General features: G+C 39.5%; 2 protein-coding genes across 2 annotated transcripts; one reads left to right on the top strand and one right to left on the bottom strand.

The window, feature by feature from the left end:
* Window positions 1–4,459: 4,459 nt before the first annotated feature.
* LOC113028655 (uncharacterized) lies at window positions 4,460–6,435 on the top strand. Its single transcript, XM_026179083.1, has 6 exons — window positions 4,460–4,492; window positions 4,656–4,979; window positions 5,246–5,620; window positions 5,703–5,816; window positions 6,146–6,201; window positions 6,299–6,435. The coding sequence occupies exons 2-6, from the start codon at window positions 4,658–4,660 to the stop codon at window positions 6,419–6,421; spliced, it is 990 nt and encodes a 329-aa protein (XP_026034868.1). The 5' UTR covers window positions 4,460–4,492; window positions 4,656–4,657; the 3' UTR covers window positions 6,422–6,435.
* A 13,037-nt stretch (window positions 6,436–19,472) lies between these two features.
* Window positions 19,473–20,847, bottom strand: LOC113009466 (signal-regulatory protein beta-2-like). Its single transcript, XM_026147780.1, has 5 exons — window positions 20,805–20,847; window positions 20,358–20,687; window positions 19,845–20,180; window positions 19,633–19,758; window positions 19,473–19,513 (listed from the first exon to the last, which is right to left on the bottom strand). The coding sequence occupies exons 1-5, from the start codon at window positions 20,845–20,847 to the stop codon at window positions 19,473–19,475; spliced, it is 876 nt and encodes a 291-aa protein (XP_026003565.1).
* Window positions 20,848–23,062: the final 2,215 nt, after the last annotated feature.

Here is a 23,062-nt window from a genome sequence, read left to right on the forward strand (position 1 = left end):
CGTTGCTTTGAAAAGTATAATTTAACATTTAGCCTGGCCTTGGTTTATGGTTAACCTTAAGCTAAGGAGTACTTTCTTAAGGTTAGGAAACACATTGTAATGGTAAATTAACTGTTACAATATTGCTGTAACAATATCAATTATCTAATTCAACAATTTAATGTTGTAAAGAACATATGATATAAATAATTACGTAAACTGAATTACTATGAGTCACACCCCCTAAACACTGGATCTCTCATTGTCCTTAATGCACCTGAAAGGCATTTTAGTAAAGTTTCCTTGACTAATCTGCCCAATACTCATGCTTTTATAATGTAATTTTACACTTTGCTATACAATTATCCATGCTATCTCAAAACTGCAAAGATGTCCAAAATGAATGTATCACCAGAGATTACCAGGCTCAACCGCTGCCACTTATCTATTTATTACATTTTAAAAAATACATTTACAAGTCTCAAAGCCTCAGTCTCAAAACCTTACACTACCAAGTCTGAAATACTCTGCTTAACTATGTCCAACCTTTCGCTACAACAATGCATAATCGGACAGTAGCTGCCCAAGATTCGATTCAGAAGTTTAGATTCAACTTTACTGCCTCTGTGCAAAATGCAGTTAATGACATGAACATTATTAATGATTACCAACAAATTTCAACTGCTGCTTCACCTGAAACACACAAAGAGACACAGAAGCATTGTTGTGTTTAGGCTTTCAAGCAAAGGCATGGATCGGACTTTACTTCCTGTCTCTGTTTTAATCTCAAGTAACTGGTCTGGCATCACTGTTTTTCCTAAAAAAGGAAAATGTAATGACACTATATTATTAGTGTGACTAACATTTATATTTAAACAATTTACAAGAGCTGTTAAAGTGTATATGAGAAAGGGACACATACAGAGATCTGCTTAGATTTGGTGTGATCAGTAAAAGCTACAATTTACTGTGGTCTGGCATCTTTCATTGGTAGTTACAGAGAAACAACAGAAAGTGCTTATCATTCACTCGTCTTACTCTGATCTTTTTTTTCCTTTAAGGGCAGGATTTTAATTGGTTGGCAAACTATAAACTATAAAGTTGGTTTGGCAAGCCACCAAAGACTGTTACAATGTAGCACAAAATGAGATCCTTTCTGAGTCAGCAGCTTCAGTGGTTGGTCAAAGTGCAGAGAAACACGCCACCACAACCTTCATCTGCCAGTTTAGTTGTTGAATGTGTGTTTGCTTTTTATTGTGTTGAGATACTGAAACTTAAGCTTAGCTGAAGAATCTTTTCATTGAAGACAGACCCTTAAAGCCAATGTTCAATCAGTGGGTTTCATTTGCATTTGTATCACTGTGCTAAAAATGCTAAGCTCTACCTCAGTGGCTATCTCTTTTCTTCATCTCTCTCTCTCTCTCTCTGTCAAAAGGACTTAGTAGTGAGTTTTCCCAAATTCATGAGGTTCTTTGTTTTTTTTCTTTGTTTTGTGGATTCACAATGACTCGAAAAACTTATAAATGATGAATCTAGCTAATGTGGTGCCATCCTTTAGTTTTTTATGTAGTTTATGATTGAGCTTAGCTACAGAAAAAAACTTTGATTAGAAATGCTACTGTGTTTAACCATTCCAATGGTAACGTTTATATATGATTTAGTCAACAGTATATTTGTTAAACAAACAAACATGAAGCAAATATCAGCCGGTGAATAAAACAGTTTCTTATATATAGAAAACCTACAGTTTAGAGCTTAACAGGTGTGTGTCAAAAACACAACAGGAGTGAATGTAGATGTGAAAAGGAGATTTGTCTACATTGTATCTAAAATGCTGTCATGCTACTGACCTGTGGTCACTTATCAGGAGATGCTGTTTGGTGAAGGAAGTGCTGACAGGTTTGTATTTAAATTGTTAATTCATCTTGCATTAACGTATAAGAGTTTGTAGCACTGTGATACAGTTAGTAAATATTTAAGTACAACATAGGATTACTACTGAGCGAGATTTGAAATGTTGTTTAAAACTGTGAATTTGGAACTGATAAACAAATAAAAATCAAGATTTACCATTGTCACAGAAGCAGAATTTTTCATGCATTTCCAGTAACTGCCTAATTCCATGTTTCTAAAAAGCCTCTCCAACTCGTTTATTTCTTTATTTTTTTCAGAATTAGGCCTTTCTGTGATTGTTCTTGGAGTACTGGTGTCCTGCTGAGCTTTTATTTTCCTTCTATTGGCCACTTCATTAGTTACACGTTGCTTTTGGTTTGTTGGACAGTTGCTAACATGTACTCAACAAGGTGCTGGAAAGATTCCTCAGAGACCTTGATCCATATTAACACCATGACATCAGATATTTGATGCAATGCAGGATGGATCCATGACTTCATGCTGCTCAGGCCAAATTCTAGAACTCACAGCAGAAAGGGAGAATCTTCAACAGACACATTTTGATGTTGATGATGTTGCTGACATTACCTATCTGTCATTTGAGATTACGAACTGAAATGCAAAATGTTTTCACTAAATATCATTTATCATCAGCTAAAAAATGTAGAATAAAAACAAAAAAAAAGTAGTAATTTAAAATACATAATTTACTCTTTAATTACTATCTGCAATGAAACATGTTGCTGATTTCTTCCATAAAGTATGAATAGAACCATGAAGGCTGTCCACTTTAACCTTTAGAGGACATTTGCAGGGCGTTTGAAACACAGCTGAAAGGTTTGCATGTTTTCTGCAGGATGTGGTGGGCTGTGAGACAAAAGGTGCAGTTGGCTGAACTTGTTGATGTGAAAATTCCTGTGGCCAGCCTGTTGTGGACAGTAATAAGTCACTATGGAAGAATCTGTGCTGTCATGTGCTGTCCATCTCTCTTGGAAGAGACGGAGGAGGAGTTGTACCTTCTTAGAGCAAACAATTTTACAACTTTTTGTTCTAAAAGCAATAATATCTAATCCTAAAACTGGACACCTGCACTGTACTTGCTGACCTCATCTTTGCTCTCAAATTCTAAAACAGCACAGAGTCTAACTAAAACTGTTGGGAACAGGTTGTGTTCTGAGATTCAGTTTAAAACTGGCTTGGAGTGCCACGTTTTCATTTATTCTTTTATTTACAGCATATAAAGTGTATTATAGATTCTCTGCAGGTAGAATATGTTTTCTATGTGACATTTGTTAAGCTGTGCAGTGGCACCAAGGCATTATACAATAAAATAATGTTATTAATACATAAGTAAAAGAAATTCCTATACACCCACACGGACATTTATTGTTCAAATAAATCCAATTTAAAGTTTCAGTTTTTTACAACAGTGTTGCATTTTACTGATATATATTTACAGATGTTTAAGCGCCATCTGATAATATTTCTGTTGTAGGGATCATTTTCTTTGGAAGAAGAGTCATAATTTGTGAAATGTCCCTCTTTGATTGGTCAGATGCTGCCAACACCACCCCTTTTGTATAAATGTGTAGGGGAAAGCCTGGGTTAACTTTGCGAGTTGACAACCAGCATTGTTCGACCATTTATTGTGATCGACAATGTTATGGTAAGTGAATTCACACAACAGAAAGTTAACCTAGGTATGCTGATTAAGTTTTGTGGTATATTCCCCAGGTTAAACTAGTGCAGCTCGTAAAGTGAGGTGGTGTAGCCTGTTAAAAAAACAAAATCTGAATGTGCAGTTTTTGGATGAAATTCCATCATTCATTACATCATTTATAGCAATTTTTCTCATAATCACACTTCTTAACCCCATGGTGGTGCTAGAGGAAAAGTTAGAATATTGATCACCATCATTTTGCTATCTCAATCAGCCCCTCAGAAATGTGTAGAATAGAAAGCATGTTTGACATATCCAAGGACTGTTTCATTTTGCTGCCCCGAGTAAACTTCCATCAGAGATAATGCTTAGTACAGCAGTGGTGACTGACTGTTTTGTGTAATCACATGTTTTTAGGCTTTTCTTTCTTCCATTGAAAGATGATATTTCCCTTATTCATAATATATATGAAAGATTGTTTTGTAGTTCGAGCAGTTGAGTGATTTGATTTTGTGATATACACTTACCATAACTACAATTTTAGTTTTCCTCCTATGGGAATGATGAATGTGCAATTTTTTTGGAAAGAAGAATAAGTGAAAAGTTTGACCTCCTTATAGCATCAAGACAAACTACTAAATAAACAAAGTTTATAAGTTTCATCTGTTTTTCATTAGTTTATCTAAGCCTGTTTCAGTCTACCGAACCACAAAGAAAAGGAAATGTCTTGATTAGCATAAAACAGACTAACAAATGCATTTGAATAGAGGCAACACTTTTCACACAAAGCAGGACGATGCCAGGAAATGCAGGTTGACTGTAAAGGCTGTGATAACCAATCAGATGTTGACCTGGATCACATCATCCTCCTCAGTCACTGAAATATCAACAAGTTTCCTAGTAAAGGCATTGTCACGATGATGCTGTTATTGGTAACATTTCTTCTACTTCACCATGGACGTGAGTTTTATCTAACTTTATAACCTACTATTTATTTATTTTTGCCACAATCTGCAACCAAAGTAAACATGTGACGGTTAATAAGGATTTTTGTGTGTCCCGGTTATTTATATTCAAGACAAATTTCCCAGTTTTTTATGTGTTTTTTTTTAACTCACTGCAGATATGCTGGAGCAAGTGACCACAGTTCAACTTGGTGAACCTGTAACTTTGACATGTGTTTTACCTCCTGGTGATTTAAGCAGTAAAATTCACTGGTACAAGCAGAGAGCAGGGGAAGCTCTGAAACTGATTGCGACACTGCGGCAAACTGCACATCCTCAGTATGGACAAGGGTTTAATGCCTCAAGATTGGAAGCAAAAGAGAATAAAAACATCAGCAGTCTGACCATATTCAGGACAATCCCAGAAGATGAAGGAATGTATCACTGTGCAGTCATGGAATGGGATGTGAATGCTTGGAGTGGGACCTATTTGTTATTAAAAGGTAATTATGTGATTGCAGCCTTTTGGATTCACTGTAAATACTCAACCATCTGACAAAATTTTTTTCAAATGGTTGGGAAAAATAACTATAGATTATATATGAATTTAATAAATCGTAGTTTAAACATCATATTAGGTATTTTAATGTGTTTGCAAATCGATTCCAAGTTTTCCTTTTCGAGACGCACTGTTATCATTTATTTTTCAATAAAAACTAAAACTGTGTTTAGAGGTAGTTTTTAAACACTGTTTTTTGTTATTACACAGGGAACACCCAGAGAAACGTTACTGTTCGTCAGTGGCCAACGGTTTTAGATTCAGTCCATGCAGGGGATTCTGTGTCTCTCAACTGTTCAGTCCTGTCAGACTCTGATAACAAGATGTGTCCTGGAGATCTCAGAGTCCTCTGGTTCAGAGGACAAAACTCTCATCCAAATATCATCTATGTTGATGGAAAGAATCAAACTGAATGTAAGAAGCAATCAGACACTCAGAAGAGCTGTGTTTATCGCTTCTCTAAGACGATCAGCTCCTCTGATGCTGGGAATTACTACTGTGCTGTTGTCACATGTGGAACGATATTATTTGGAGATGGAACTCAACTGCAAATTGGTAACACAAAAGTACAAATGCGCAAAACATGTTTACGCCATCATGGCTTCTTCTTTTTTTTATTCTTCAAGAAGTAATGACATACTTTTTTTTGGTTTTTTTGAAGGAACAGGTTGGGAATTTATTGCGCTGGTAATAGCAATAATCTGCCTGGTCATTTCAGTGATTGTAAATATTGTTTTCACCCGTTTCAGAAGACCAAGACTAGCATGTAATAAATTTAAAGGTAAGTGTCATTCATTGAGTGAAATGAAGCAACATAACAAATGTCAAAGCTCAAGTTTCTGCTTATTCTGCATTAATTTATATTTCATTAAACAATTGTCGGGTTTGAGCATCCATATTGATATTTGTGCTTTCAAAAGCTTTAAATTTTAAGGGCACAATGTTAAAAACTCATCAAAGAAAGTTATTATTTTAAATTGATTGAAACTTTAAATTAAAACTGATGAACTAGCAGGTCTAATTATTACTGGAGCATTATTGAGCACTGTAATGAAAAATCTGCTACATTTCATAATATATGTGTATTTGTTCATCATTCATTGGCAATAGACAGCACATCTTCACAAGGAAGAAATGACAACTTGACTCAACCACTGGATGATATTGTAAGTAATTATGTTAGCTCATATTGTTTTTTGTTAATTCATGACTATGGATCTCTGTAGCAGCTACAATATTTTATGATCTTTTAATTTCAAACAGAATGAAGGTGAGCAGGATCTGAACTATGCAGCAATACATTTCCCTGGAAGGAAAGCTACAAAAGGAAGCAATAAAAAAGAACAGAAGACTGAAGAATGTGTTTATTCTCAAGTTAAGCGCTGATCTGAAAGTGTTAACCAACCCTCTTACAAAGTGAATAAAATCATGTTGTGGGTTATTCCACTGTAGATAACTTTAATAATGTTTTGTGATGCAAATAAATAAGGATTTACAACCGTAATCAGTTCTATGTGGCTTACTTCTTGTTTCAGTAATTCCAGTAAAGTTTCAGGCTTCACTTAAATAAGTTATTGCACTATATATTTTGGTCTTAATTAAGATGGAAAATTACCACATTAATGTATGTTGCTTAACAAACTGTTCAATATTTGTTCCTATTAATTCAAACTTTAGTTCCTGCTTTTGTTTATGATGGGGCTCATTAGACTGTGACAAGCTTAAAGCTATGTGAGGCCAAGTGAAGTGAGTAAAGTTTAGTGCACACTGTCCAAACTTTCTGTAATTATTATAGAATATGATTTTAACTGAAGGTGTAACAAGGCTTTTATCAACAGCGCGGAGAGTCTGGAGACCACTAACAGGCAAGATATCAGGCACTGCAAGACAACTGCATCGTCAAAGTGACACTAAATAAAGTTTGCCCAACCTAATAAGTTGTACATTTGTGCAATGACCAAAACTAGCACCACTGATTAGCAATGAGCTGTGCGGTCAGTTTTTTAATCATTAATATGAAAATTACATCAGTATTATGCTATTTTTTCTGAGGCTGGTATATGTTATATTGCAGTTGATTAACTACTACATCTCCATAGAAATGATGCAAATTTCCATCAAATAAACTTGGATACTGTGCATAGGGACCTCAGGAGCAGCACTTTATCTTTTAAGTAAAACATTTGTCATATCTATACAAAAAGCTGCCTAAGTCACCATGTTCAGTCTCATGCTCTTCAAAGTACTGTAAATGATTTTAGTTACAACATCAAGAACACAGTTTTCAGCACTACTTACAAGACTCCGTATTGTTTTCTATTTCACTAAGAAACTGCTGCGAGCTCACCTTTAAAGTGTACAGGAAACACTACATGTATAAAGGCTAATTTACACCTGTCCTGCTATAAACATGTATTTCTTAAATCCAGAGACAGAGTTAAATCTATGACAGTTTTTTTAGCCCATTAAACCCATTTTAATTCAAATTTTTAGGTCAAATTACCACAACCCTTGAATCAATGGCGTATTTGACAAATTCCAATGGCTCCTAAAACCATCAACTCTGTGCTTTTTCAGTAATATAAGGGTAATCCCATGCAGGCTGCCACATCCAAACAGTGTTGGTTGGGAAGGTTACTTTTAAAATGTATTCCACTACATTTAAAATTCTAGTTTTAACTTTTAGAGCATTACAGAGACTGCACCCAGACTGGGGAATGCACTTCCCCTATTTCTACAGGGTTTGGACTCAGTGGAGACCTTCAAAAAGCAGCTAAAGACATTTTTATTTTAAAAAGTTTTTAATTAGACCAGGGGTTTTATGATGTATTTTATGACTGTATTATGTTTTTACCATGTAAAGCACTTTGTGACATATGTCTGTGAAAGGTGCTATATAAATAGAATAGAATAGAATAGAATTCAACTTTATTGTCATTGCACATGTCACAGATACAGGGCAACGAAATGCAGTTTGCATCCATCCAGAAGTGCTTTAGCCATGATATAGATATATTACAATATATATTAGCAATAAATGAATTTATAAATAAACTTTACTTACTTACTTACAGATTACAGAATTGTTAAATATTCTTTGATATTTAGGCTGAAGGAAGAACAAAACTCGGTGTAAAAATGCTCAATCAGCAATCTCTTTAATCTCTCTACAATTTAATCTCAACAGACTACATGCCCCAAAATGCATTTTGTAATGTATTGCGTGTCCAGTGAGAGTAACGTATTCTGAATTCTTTGAATTACTTAATATATTATCATGCTTTTTACAACTCCATGAATGTACTATTACTGTGTGATTTATTACTATTACTGAAAGTTACTCACCATACCAATACCAACTAGATTTTTAAATCTTAATATAAATGAGTAACAGTAGGTGGACATTAGGTAAGGCTGCACTTTTTACAGCGATCTCGTATAGAAAACTATTCCTCGCGTATATAAAACAGGTCTGCGGCTCCGAACTGTAGTAAAAGGACCTCTGGCTAATACATCAGGTTCGTGTCGGGCTCGTAGCTGAAAACTAGCTTTACTTTGTTGTCTGGGTCAACTTTGCTAGCGAGAGACAGAGAGAGACGTTGAAAGGCTGCTCCAACGGAACTTATTGTTTCAGAGGAAAACACGAACACAGTGTACAGTCGAGTCTTAATAGGTTACTTACAGCTGGGCTACACTGCCCATGAGTACGGTGTACATTTTAGGACATCGTCAGGTCTCAAGAAAAAAGTTGTTAGGTATCAGACAAAAAATTGTCAGGTCTCAGTTCTCAAGAAAAAACATTGGACATTGGAATGCCCAGTGCAGTAGCAAATCGCGCGTGCTTCACTGCACAAGCTGGACCCACAGAGTCTGCTAAGGTTTGTCACTGCCATATTTAGGGATGGGTATCGTTTAGGTTTTATCCGATACCGGTGCCAAACCGGTACTTTTGAAACGGTGCCGGTGCTTATACGGTGAATGGATATATATATATATCCATTCGCTTCCGCTTATCCTTTTCAGGGTCGCGGGGGGGGCGCTGGAGTGTATCCCAGCTGTCATAGGGCGAGAGGCAGGGTACACCCTGGACAGGTTGCCAGTCTGTCGCAGGGCTAACACACAAGGACAGACAACCATTCACACTCACATTCACACCTAGTGGCAATTTGGATTATCCAATTAACCTATCCCCACAAGCTGCATGTCTTTGGACGGTGGGAGGAAGCCGGAGTACCCGGAGAGAACCCACGCAAACACGGGGAGAACATGCAAACTCCACACAGAAAGACCCCGGCCTGATGGTGGAATTGAACTCAGGACCTTCTTGCTGTGCGGCAACAGTGCTAACCACCGTGCTGCCCTATATATCCAGTTGAATAATATATATATATATATATATAAAAAAAAAAAACACCCAGCACGCCCCTGCGGGCGGTTTATCCTTCAAGCTCGGGTCCTCTACCAGAGGCCTGGGAGCTTGAGGGTCCTGCGCAGTATCTTAGCTGTTCCCAGGACTGCGCTCTTCTGGACAGAGATCTCCGATGTTGTTCCCGGGATCTGCTGGAGCCACTCGCCTATCTTGGGAGTCACCGCACCTAGTGCTCCGATTACCACGGGGACCACCGTTACCTTCACCCTCCACATCCTCTCGAGCTCTTCTCTGAGCCCTTGGTATTTCTCCAGCTTCTCGTGTTCCTTCTTCCTGATATTGCTGTCATTCGGAACCGCTACATCGATCACTACGACCGTCTTCTTCTGTTTGTCTACCACCACTATGTCCGGTTGGTTAGCCACCACCATTTTGTCCGTCTGTATCTGGAAGTCCCACAGGATCTTAGCTCGGTCATTCTCCACCACCCTTGGGGGCATCTCCCATTTTGACCTCGGGACTTCCAGGTTATACTCGGCACAGATGTTCCTGTACACTATGCCGGCCACTTGGTTATGGCGTTCCATGTATGCCTTGCCTGCTAGCATCTTGCACCCTGCTGTTATGTGCTGGATTGTCTCTGGGGCATCTTTACACAGCCTGCACCTGGGGTCTTGCCTGGTGTGATAGACCCCAGCCTCTATGGATCTTGTGCTCAGAGCTTGTTCTTGTGCTGCCATGATTAGTGCCTCTGTGCTGTCTTTCAGTCCAGCTTTGTCCAGCCACTGGTAGGATTTCTGGATATCAGCCACCTCCTCTATCTGCCGGTGGTACATACCGTGCAGGGGCCTGTCCTTCCATGCTGGTTCCTCGTCTCCCTCCTCTTTCTTGGGTTTCTGCTGCCTGAGGTATTCACTGAGCACTCGGTCAGTTGGGGCCATCTTCCCAATGTATTCTTGGATGTTCGTTGTCTCATCCTGGACTGTGGTGCTGACACTCACCAGTCCCCGGCCCCCTATATATATATATATATATATATATATATATATATATATATATATATATATATATATATATATATATATATATATATATATATATATATATATATGCTGCCACTAATCATGGCAGCACAAGAACAAGCTCTGAGTACAAGATCCATAGAGGCTGGGGTCTATCACACCAGGCAAGACCCCAGGTGCAGGCTGTGTAAAGATGCCCCAGAGACAATCCAGCACATAACAGCAGGGTGCAAGATGCTAGCAGGCAAGGCATACATGGAACGCCATAACCAAGTGGCCGGCATAGTGTACAGGAACATCTGTGCCGAGTATAACCTAGAAGTCCCGAGGTCAAAATGGGAGATGCCCCCAAGGGTGGTGGAGAATGACCGAGCTAAGATCCTGTGGGACTTCCAGATACAGACGGACAAAATGGTGGTGGCTAACCAACCGGACATAGTGGTGGTAGACAAACAGAAGAAGGCGGCCGTAGTGATCGATGTAGCGGTTCCGAATGACAGCAATATCAGGAAGAAGGAACACGAGAAGCTGGAGAAATACCAAGGGCTCAGAGAAGAGCTCGAGAGGATGTGGAGGGTGAAGGTAACGGTGGTCCCCGTGGTAATCGGAGCACTAGGTGCGGTGACTCCCAAGCTAGGCGAGTGGCTCCAGCAGATCCCGGGAACAACATCGGAAATCTCTGTCCAGAAGAGCGCAGTCCTGGGAACAGCTAAGATACTGCGCAGGACCCTCAAGCTCCCAGGCCTCTGGTAGAGGACCCGAGCTTGAAGGATAAACCGCCCGCAGGGGCGTGCTGGGTGTTTTTTATATATATATATATATATATATATATATATATATATATATATATATATATATATATATATATATATATATATCATTGAACTGTTGCACCTTTACTGCACCGTAAATAAATCCACTGTCTTCTCCCAAAGGAGTCCTGCATACAGTCCTCTTTTCTACACCCACCATGACACAGGAACTTCGTTGCCGATTCATGTAGCACAAGGAAATATTAGCACAGACGCAGGCTGCTGAAGCTGCTGCAGCTGCTGTGCCAGGGACTCTAAAGGCAACGCAGTTCCAGTGGAATTTACGCAAATTTGCGCAGGGCTAGTAAATCTAGTAGTAGGGACTCGCACCAGGGAAAAAAAGGCTCAGTAATTCTGGTGATAAGGTGTGAAACAGCTGTGTACTGCCTTTTGTTCCTGGAGAAGGTATTTAACTGAGAGCCATGCTAGACTCAGGGAGACTCTGCTGACCGTCTGTCCCGCGGTCATGCAGGGACTTCATCAAGCTTGGTTGTCTGTTCTTTGTGTGTTTGATTAAAGAATGTTAGCTACCGCTCACCGCTCGTCTGCAGGCTTTATTTAAATGGAAAACTTCCACAACAGGCAAAAAAAAAGCTTTTTGCTAAAAAAAAAAGATTTAGAGCAGAAGTTTTTTGCACTGCATTTTAAAATGAAAACATATTGCATTTATTTACAATTAAAGACACAGAGCAGGAAGTGTGTTACTGTTTTACATCCACAGACACACAAGAAAAGAAGCAGGCAACATGAGGTCAAGTTATGGCAATTTTATTTGTGTGTTTCAGTACATGTATTTAGATTAGAGTTTTGAAAAAACAAACAAACGTCCCAAGAAGAAGGATGGGGTGAAAGAAAGGTGGAGAGAGGAGGAAGAAACTATTGATGTCCTCAAACTCGATGCTGCTGGGTCAGTTCTTTCTGGGAAGTGGAAGCGCTTCCCAGACCTCAACAGTGAGAAGAGTCCATTGTTGGGATGGGAGAGGTCCATCATAATCTTCCTAGCTTTGGACTTGCACCGCTTGGTGTAGATGGACAGCAGGTCAGGGAGCTCTGATTGAATGATGCGTTCGGCTGAGCGCACCACTCTTTGCAGATCTTGTCTGTCCTGCTTGGTGCTGTTCCCAAACCAGGTGCAGATGTTTGCCGTCAGGATGCTCTCGATGGTGCAGGAGTAGAAGTTCTTGAGCACCTTCAGTGGCAGATGGAAGTCTCTAAGTCTTCTGAGGAAGAAGAGACGCTGACGGGCTTTCTTAACCAGGGTGTTGATGTGGCAGGACCATGACAGGTCCTGAGTGATGTGGACACCCAGGTATTGGAAACTGTCCACTCTCTCCACTGGCGTGCCACTGATGATGAGGGGTTTGTAATTCCTCGCCTGCTTTGTAGTGAAGTCCACGATCAGCTCCTTAGTCTTGCTGATGTTTAGGAGGAGGTTATTCTCCTGACACCAGGTCTCCAGGTTCCTAATCTCCTCCAGGTAGGCCGTCTCGATGTTGTCGGAGATCAGGCCCACAACAGCAGTGTCGTCAGCAAACTTGACAATGGAGGTGGTGTCTGATGTGGCTACACAGTCATAAGTGTACAGTGAGTACAGCAGGGGGCTTAAAACACAGCCCTGAGGCACTCCAGTGCTGAGTGAGATGGAGGGGGAGACTTGTTTTCCCACCCTCACTGATTGGGGTCTGTCTGTGAGGAAGTTGAGGATCCACTGACACAGTGATGAGCTGAGTCCTAGATCTGTCAACTTGGTGAAAAGCTTAGAGGGAATTATTGTGTTGAATGCTGAACTGTAGTCCACGAACAGCATCCTAACATAATTCCCTCTGCCAGTGTCCAGGTGACTCAGGGATGTGTGGAGCAGGTGAGATATGGCATCGTCTGTGGAACGATTAGTCCGGTAAGCAAACTGAAGTGAGTCGATGGTGGCAGGAAGTGAAGAAGTGATGTGATCTCTCATCAGTCTTTCAAAATACTTCATCACAATTGAAGTCAGTGCTACTGGATGGTAGTCATTGTGACAAGCAGGCTGTTGTTTCTTTGGAACAGGAACAATAATGGACTGTTTGAAGCACGTGGGAACCACAGCTTGGGCCAGGAAGAGGTTGAAGATCTCCGTGAACACCGGTGCTAGCTGATCAGCACAGGCTCTAAGGACCCGGCCAGGGATTGCATCCGGTCCTGCTGCCTTCCTGGTGTTCACCCTCCTGAAGGTGTTCCTCACGGCATGCTCTGTGATGACGAATGCATTTTCTTCACTGGTGCACTCCGAGCGCGCGCAGCCGTTTGTTGTTTTAATTGCTGCGGCGTCGAAGCGATAATAATCATACAATAAAATAATCACATTATTTTATTGTATGATGTATTTTACAGTTCTTTCTCAGCAGTCTGCTCCAGAATCCCCTCCTGTCCTCGGCTTGCTTTTCTTTTGCCTTCAGTTCTTTTAAGGTTTTGTTGAGCTGCTCCTCGACATCTTTAAATTTTTCTTTCAGCTGCTGTTTGGCCAGTTTCACTTTGTGTTTGAGGAGCGCTTTAGCTTCCTTTTTGTGCTTTCGTATTTCTTTAAGTGCCTCTTTGCAGTCTTTCTTGGTCACCGTCATTTCTTTCTTGAATACCTTAACCTCAATTTTCTCTTCTGCAAGTTCTTCTTGCACTTTCATCAGTTCCTTCTTCATGTTTTGAGTGTAACTCTTTGTATCTTCCATTTCTTCCCCTCCTGTCCTCGGCTTGCTTTTCTTTTGCCTTCAGTTCTTTTAAGGTTTTGTTGAGCTGCTCCTCGGCATCTTTAAATTTTTAACTGCAAAATGAACTGATGAAAACAGTACAAAGGTTAAAGTACCACATGTGCTGTAGTGAAAGCTGCAGCTGTTTTATTGATAAAGTTAAAGACAAAAAAACAAAAGGATTAATCACCCATGTAACTGTGTCACTATATATCAGCATTAACAGGACCTCAGTTTGTATCTCAGACCTGCACAGCTTCCGTTTTAAACACTTGATGTACTCAGCTGCATGAAGAGCACGTTTGAGTTTCTCTAACACAATTAAATAAAACCTGATGAAGGTCAAAGGTCACAGTTTTCACAGTTTTTTGCAGATAGTGTGTTATTTACCATAAAGTGATTCAGAGTTATTCATACCAGAGTAACCAGAGAGGATCATATATTTTTAAATATATAACTTTCTACAGGACTGAATATAATATCTTTATGTAAAAGTCTGGAGCCTCTGGGGAGTATCCGAGTATTTATAACATTACACAAACCAAAGGTCTCCATCACAGTGTTCATGAAATGCTGGGTTTATCCATCTCCTGGGGCGAGTGCTGAAGATTTCCCTGTGAGGAAGCTGCTGGTGAAGATCATGAGTCCTGCTTGATCAATGCGATGAGCTTCAGTCTTCCTGGTGTTTCTTAAATGATGCCTCTTTCAGCGGGTCAACAGAACTTCTGGCACAGGACAGCTGTGATGAAAGAAAGGGAAGAAGTTTCTCCAAACCTCTGGACCCAGAAACCCAGCTTGGTCGTGATAGTCTCCCTCACTAGTTTCTCTCCAGGGTGAATGTAGCTGTTATACATAATATGGATTATTATTAAATGAAAAGAACAAATTAGACTACACTACTGAAACCTTCTGCTGCTGTTTTTAAGGTTTCCATGTTACCAGTAGGGATGGGTATCGAAAACCGGTTCTTGTTGAGAACCGGTTCCCACTGTTTCAATTCCTTGGAATCGTTTGCCATTTTTGCAAACGATTCCCTTATCGATTCCAGTCGCCCCGAATGACGTCACCGCGTTGCGGAGCGTCATTTACCTGGCAGGAAACACGGCGCGTAAGCGGCTCAAACGCTCAAAAGTTTGGTCATACTTTACGAGAACGGATGACAACAGGGCAACTTGCAATACTTGCAAAGTAGATATTTCATTTAAGGGAGGAAACACTACGAATATGCAAAAGCATTTGCTCACAAAACACGTGATAACCTTAAATGAATGTCGTGTTTTTAATTCCGCTCCGGACTCGTGAATCTCAACCCAGCAGCAGCTGTAACGTTTGCACGTCCTCTCCCGTTAATGCAGCAGGTAAATAATCAACAACAGTGCATATTATGTTAGCGCGATCTGCTTTATTACAAAACCTGCCATTACTGTGCATTTAGGTGACTATGATGAGAGAGACAGAGTCTGGCTGGCTCAGATGCTGGCAGTTCTCGCTGCAGTCTACCGGTAGCGTCTCCTTTCAGGCCAGGATAGACGAATGTCACCGAGCAGTGACTCAGTTTGTGGTCAAAGGCTTGCACCCATTTGCCACAGCAGATGATTTTTGGTAAGTGAATGTGTTTAATTGTAGGCAGGGACATTACTGGATATTCTTGTGTAATTGCTACAGAATAATTTATGTTATACTTTGTTATTGCTACAGAAGAATATTTATTTTATTATTTTACATTTACAATTTTTTTTCCTGGGGACCCTGTGACACCCCATTGAAGAGCCGTAGGCTGTGGATCTCTTAAGATCTCACTGTTGGGTTTGTAAGGCCATGTTACTCCTAAATTTCTATCTTGTTCAAAGAGAAGATATAAAACGAAGTTCTAAGCTAATCGACCTTAGTGTTCTCCTTTTTTAAAAAGAATCGATAAGAGAATCGATAAAGAATCGAATCGTTAAACAGAATCGAAAATGGAATCGGAATCGTGAAAATCTTATCAACACCCATCTCTAGTTACCAGGCTGTAGAGATTTAAACAGTTTTAGATCCATTACACTCAGTCTTAAATGTCAAAATCTCGAAGGACAGCGTTATATTTTTGACATTAACAGTAACTCTGGGCTTCTGTGGAGTGTGTAGCCGATCTCATCGCTGTCTAAAAATGGATAAAAAAAACCAAAAGAAGTGCTGAATCCTTCAACAACACAGACTATTAGAGTAGCAGCTGTCTGTGTGAAGCACTTGCTGCAGGGTTGCGCCATGAATGTATTCAGCTGCCAACAAAAAGCAGGACTCAGTGCAGGCAACTGCCATGAGTCTGACGATGTTGGGGTGAGACAGTCTCCTAATAAAACAGAAACATCTCCGAATAAAAAACAAAAAAATCACATTTCACCACTGTCGCTAGCTAGAATGAATTAGCCAGACAAAAATAGTACTGATTTGGTTTCGTACAAAACTAGCTTTCCTTCTCTGATATGTAACTTTCACAACATAACTGCAACTTAATATATAATATTAAGTTGCAGTTATATAATGTATATAATGTTATATAATGTGGCAGCCCATGAATTTGGACACGTCAATATGACGTGTCCAAATTCATGGGCTGCATCCTCCTGAGGACCCGGCCTTCGCGGTCTACGTGGGCCAGGTCCTCAGAAGGTCGGGTAGGCCGGAAGTAAACGGCCGTGAAACTGGACGGTCTAGCCTTCAGATTAGCGTCACCGCTGTCTCGTGGAGTTTAATAAACTCGGCGTCTGCTCCTTGCTGTCTAAAATATAACAGGACACTGGCGTAAATTCTCGACTGTCTCATACTTCTGTTTAATCACTTTTCTGTTTGACGTTTAGTCAGCTGTGTAAAAACCAAGGAGGAACCCACCCGGGGGATTAATAAAGTTTTATTTTATCTAATCTAATAACTTTAATCTCAGCCAAACTGATTTACTCACAAACAAACAAAACACTGTAATTGTAACCTACGCTGTTGCAGAGAGAAATAACATTGTGTTAGAGACATAAAGTCAATAAAAAACGTCTTAAATGCATTTAGAATTTATTTAGAACTACAAATTAAATTTCTTTTAGCAATTATTGTTTTTTTAATGTCACAATTCCAACCTTGCTCCTTTATCCGGGTTTGGACTGGCAAAAGTGACCCGAAACAGGCACTTTGGTGGAGTTATTGTGTGTGTGTGTGTGTGTGTGTGTAGTTTTAAACTTTGTGGTCCACAAAGCAACATACCAGTAAAAGAAGAACTGACTGCGTTACAGTCAGTGTGGGAGCCTTGCCCTGATAGCAGCTCGGGGAGGACTATCCTCTGCCTGTGAGCGGGGGCGAGGTGCCCACCGCAACACCCGCTGCTTATTGAGAGTAAGAGCGATACGCACTTTCACATCAAAAAGTCGTCATAAATAAGTCTCTAATAACGCCAGAAAAAGTCGCCAGATTTGTCGCTAGTTGCGTTTCAGAAAAAAAGTCGCTAAGGTGGTCTGAAAACTCGCTAAATATAGCGACAAAGTCGCTAAGTTGGCAACACTGTTGTTGTACACCGTACATGAGGCTACATTCTTTAGGGCTATGCCTGTAACACTCTGCCTATTGCTTTCATATTAAGTAATTTTTTGAATAATAATTTTTTTAAAATATTTCTTCATGTCATTATGCGGGCTGCAAGTAGAGGTGACATGGGCCGCGAGATTGAGACCCAGGCATTAGAGCATCTTAAGGCGTGTTTTGTAACAAAAATGTTACAAAAAGCATATTGATAATTTCCCCCCGTGCACCAGGCATAGCGGAATTGGCTCAGTTCGTCCCCAGTATACCATTTTTGCTTTCTTCTGGCCACTACTCGTGCTAGGGCCTTCCTCTGGATCGGAATTTTAACTCCACGACCCAGGTCAGATTGACTACTTTTTCTTTTCAAATATTTGTCTATTGCTATTGCGCGCTGCCTTGTCGCATGACTATGTAATTTTTTCTTCATCTTCTTCTGTTTTACTGGCAGTTGGCAACCCATAAGTTGTACTGCCCTCTAGTGGACGAGAATGTAATTATTCTACCTGATACTCATGCCGGTCGCTTAAAGTACCAATCAGGTGAAACCAGATAATCTTCCACGGCGGACCTGATCATTTCTCTCAGCACACCTATGTGCCGCGACACAGTGGTTGGGAAACAACGCTTTAGGGGGTTAAAGTTTTTAGACTGTGTTTAGTGCCATCTTGTGCCCTTACAAAACGTAACATCACTGGATTGGCTGGTTAGTTTCTCGTAATAGACTTCCAATAGCTTATGTTAACTAACTAGTGACAGAAGTGATAATTCAGTAGAAAAAACTAAAACTGAAAAACAGTCTAAGGGGGTCACTTTTGCACTACCCCTGGCTGCAACAACGATTTTTTTTTATTTAAGGCTATGTTGTCCACTTTTACTCAGTCTCTTAGCAGTCAGTGATTGTCTGTTGTTTGGCTAACTGAACTGAAGCAAGAAAATCCCCCTATTAGTTGTAATGTCATTGTTTGTAGAGCACTTTATAAATGTGGACAGTGTGTACACGAATCACAAAAAATCAGCAAGCCTTTGATGGGGAGGTTATTAAAGAGTTATGGTGGCTGAAATGGGACAAACACTGGTCATGTTTACTTATTTGTGTTTGAATCTTAATTTTCCCCTGTCGTCATGCAAGCTGATCAGGGACGTTGAAATGGGTGTACAATACCCAGGTCTGATTGGAAACCTTACTTCCTTTGTCGCAGACATGTGAAAGCTAAGGTAGACTAAATCACAGTAATACTGTTCTATCTAATACTGTTCGATTTGAAAATTCATAAAGTCATACATTAATGAATACAAAAACAAGAATGGGGTAACAGAATATATAACGAACAACCTGATACATCATGTTTTCAGTAAAATTAAAAACAAGTTCTTTATTAGTTTATTTTCAGTGAATGAGATTGGTACTCAAAGTCAACCCACAGTTTTTCATACACACTTTCACATTCTGCATTTAACTTGAGAATAAACACTTTCTTCAGTTTCCAGTTCATTCTTCCTCTTCTTTCCTCTTGTAGCTTTGCTTCCAGAGAAATGCAGTGCAGCGTAGTTCAGATCATATTCACCTTCAGGCTATGCAAAAAACACCATTAGTTCCATAAAATAAAGGGGTGGGAAATCATTTAAATCAATTAACAATATGTCTTATTACTTACACTACTGTCCACTGTTTGCCTCAAGTCATCTTGTCTTTCCTGTGAAGAGCTTTTTTCTGTGCATAATGGTGATAAAAGAGGATTGTTATTATTATCTGTTTTTTTTATTAATGTTTTAACCAGCAGTCAAACTGTTGGCAGTGACGTGGACAAAGTCAATAAGAGATGTATATATACATAACCAACTAATACTGAGACTCAAAATATTTAAACAAAAGTGTTTGATTTTAGATTGATGAATTAATATATAACCTGCAAAAATTTGTTTATATTGGGGAAAATTTGAGTGTGATGTATACACAACACATGGTCAAATGTAGTGAGTTTTGCAAGGAGCAAGCACAATCAAGACTAACATATACATATACTTGATTTTACACAAATTAATAAAATTCTTTCTGAAAACATGTTTTGAAAGTGAGGAAAACTAAAGTGTTATTATAATTGTTACTTTAGTGAACAACACTTACTTTGAAATTGTTTACATGCTGCTCTTGGAGCTCGGCAGCAGATGAAAATAATATTGAGAATCACAGAAATTATCAAGCAGATTATTGCTATCATCAGAGCTATGAATTCCAAACCTGCTGCTTGCTCTACAAAAACAAGAAAAGAAAGTTTCTCAAACACACTGACACTGACATAATATTTTTAACATAATATATATATTTTTAAATCATACCCATTTGTTGTTTAGTTGCATTTCCAAATAATATTTCTCCACATGTGGCCACAGCACAGTAGTAAGTCCCAGAATCAGAGGAGCTGATGTTCTTAGACAAGCGATAAACACAACTCTGCTCAGTCTCAGATCTTTTCTCACATTCATGATGTCTGTTTCCAGCGGTGTATATGATGCTAGGATGAGATGTATTTGCTTCCCTGAACCAGAACACATTGTGACCTCCTGGACATGTCTTTCTGTTAGAGCTGGAGAGGACTGAACACCAAAGAGTCACAGAGTCTCCTGGATGGACTTTCTCCTTAACAAAAGTGTAGTTTGTTCTCTGGGTGTTTCCTGTTTAATATGTGTTAACAAAGCACAAGGTGAAGGATTGATGTACTGTGTCTATAAAATGTCTTTAAAATGAATTAAAGTAAATTTGTATTAGTATATTAACTGTTTTCTGATCATGCTTTTGACAATTAATAAGCCGACTGAAGCAAACCCCATGAAAATAGAGCACATCATTACCTTTTACTAACAAATACGTCCCGGTCCATTCAGTATTCTTACGCCACTCTGTGAATCCACAGTGATAAATTCCCTCGTCCTCTTGATTTGTCTTCAAAATGGTCAGGTTGGTAAAGTGTTTATTATGATTTACCTTCAATCTGGAGTTATTAAACTCAGGCGCAAACTCAGGTGTTGCAGATTCCCTTGTTGACCAAATTACTTTCAGAGTGTCCCCGGCACGCTGCTTGTACCAGTGGACTTCTTTACGAATGGTCTCAATCACAGGCAGTTGACATGGGATGGTTACAGTTTCCCCAAGTTGAACTGAAGTTACTGGAACAAGTGTATCTAATTTCATAGAAAACATGTAGACATACACAAATAAAAAGGAGTAAGTCGCAAGGAAAACCACCACACAAACAACAAACACATGAGAAAACCTACACAGAATAAGTAGATACTTACATCCTCGGTGAAGAACAAGCAGTGTAACCCATAACACGATCATCTTGCGAATGTCTTTTCTTATATACATTGTAGGTTTTTCACTGACTGTAGGAGGTATTATGACATGGGACTTCTATGTCACACTGTCAAATGGACCTGATTGGTTATGAAGTGCACTTCCTGTCACACTGGTCCCTTCCAGGTCTTTGAGGAGTATGTCGCCTCTTCTTTATCCAGTCGCTCACTTTTTTTTTCAATTTAAATCATTTTTCTAATGCTCATCTTGAAATTTTTCATCTTTGCTAAAAAAAAACCATCCGCTCTTTGCTTTTATCATCATCTTTCAGCAAGTTTTCCAACTAAATGATTTCATTGGTTATTTGTTCTATGATTGACATTCCAGTTTTTTTAAAATCATTAGAGTCTTTCAACTTAAAAATAATAACATTGATAATAATAATTATCTTAAAATGGAGTTATGTTTGTGGGTTTAAGTCCTATCTTGGAACATCTTTGAGCTTTTTTTTCACTCACTGATTGCTTTCGTTTTCACTTCCTGAATGGCTCGATTTAGCCAGTAAAACTAGGTTAGGTCACGGGTTAAATTAGATAACATCGACAAGTATAAAGACATCTTAGAAAGTTCTGTTTTATATTTACCTGGGTTTCCATGCACTGCCTTATCTAAAAGTGAAGACCCTAGCATACACTGTCAATGCATTTTTTACACAACCATTGGCAATCACTTTATTCTAAAAAATGGCCATAATTACCACAAATCACTTGTCATTTTCTCAGTGCATCTTTTAGATATAGTCTTAAATTTTATGTCTCCACAATCCAGTGAAGTTGCAGTTTATAGTTTTTTATGTTTAGCCTTTTATAATAAATATACATGCAACACAGCTCCAAGCTATACAGTATTAGTAGCAATTACTCAGATTTTGGTTACAAAGGAGCATCTACACAGGAAGCAGCTAGCACTGATGTGGTGAGTGTCATAGAACTGACAATGAGTTCATCATCTCTCAAATTTAAGTCCAGTGACTGAAGAAGTGTCATGGTCCATGGGAGTGTCTGGGATTTTCCAGCTGGAGGCGATGAGTTTCCTGTGTTCATCTTCTTGAGCAGAGTGCCTCACCAGAGTTCCATTCCAAGGCTAATCAGCAGGAGTGTTCTTAAAGCCAGCGCTCGCTAGCTTCCTGTAGTTTCTGCCATTTGTCTGCCAACTCTCAGTGGTAACTAGGTCTTCTAATAATTTTGCTTTTGTGATTTATTCCCTGTGTAAAAACTTGTTTCCTTGTGTCTCAGTTCCCGGTCATGTCCTCCAAGATCCGTCCGCTGCTGCATTTGCACTCAGCCGCTGGTTTCACCTGCAATACTACCTATGCCTGCCTTTGTCTCCACTGTGCACCACCGGAACTCCTCCAGAACCGAGATATGGATTCCCTGCTACCTCCAGTGCTCGCTCCCTGCATAGACACTCCCTCGGTTATCCTTCCCAAAGGGTCTTGGGTGCAACCTGCAAGTACGCAAACATCCCTCAGCCCCATACTCACCTACAGAGCCCCTCCTCTACTATTTTAGTCAGTAACCACAATCTCCTCTGTTTGAAAACTGCTTATCAGAGATCCCACTTCACTCCCCTCTCCACTGGTGTTTCTCACATATGTTTACAGATAATTTTGGTTTTGTTGTGTAAAAAAAAGTCTGGTCAAGAAGTGAATCAGCTCTTGAGTCTGTTTTTGGGTCTGCCTTTCATACGAACCCTCTGGGTTCATGACAAGAGGTTAACAATGAAATCGGAGAAAGTCATTTAATGACATATGATAGGATGGTAAATAAATTACAGGATTACTTAGGTAACGGTAATCTGCTAGCAACAATCAGTGACAAAGGCATGGAAAAATTCCTGTGTGGATGCAACTCAAGATTTATCCGTTTTGTAAATACAAGATGTAGAGACTTGTTTCAAGGAACTATAAAGACTGATAATACTGACTAAAAAAAGCAGAACACACTTGTGTATTTAGTGAATTAAAATGATGCAGCAGTTCACCCATGCCCTAGTTTCCAATGGGGTAATATTTTTACAGCTGCTGCTATAAAGTCCAGATATAAGAGAACGAAAAAGCATTTACTTAAGAGGGGGAGGTGAAATGCAGTAATTGGGTGTCATTGTCATTGCTTTGCACAAATAGGTAGTAAGCTAAGGGTTGGCTCAGACTGGAGGAGCAAGCAGAATAAATTATTAGAACATATAATTCCAAATCTTT

This window comes from Astatotilapia calliptera, chromosome 2, assembly GCF_900246225.1.
Source record: "Astatotilapia calliptera chromosome 2, fAstCal1.2, whole genome shotgun sequence".
Classification (NCBI taxonomy): domain Eukaryota; kingdom Metazoa; phylum Chordata; class Actinopteri; order Cichliformes; family Cichlidae; genus Astatotilapia; species Astatotilapia calliptera.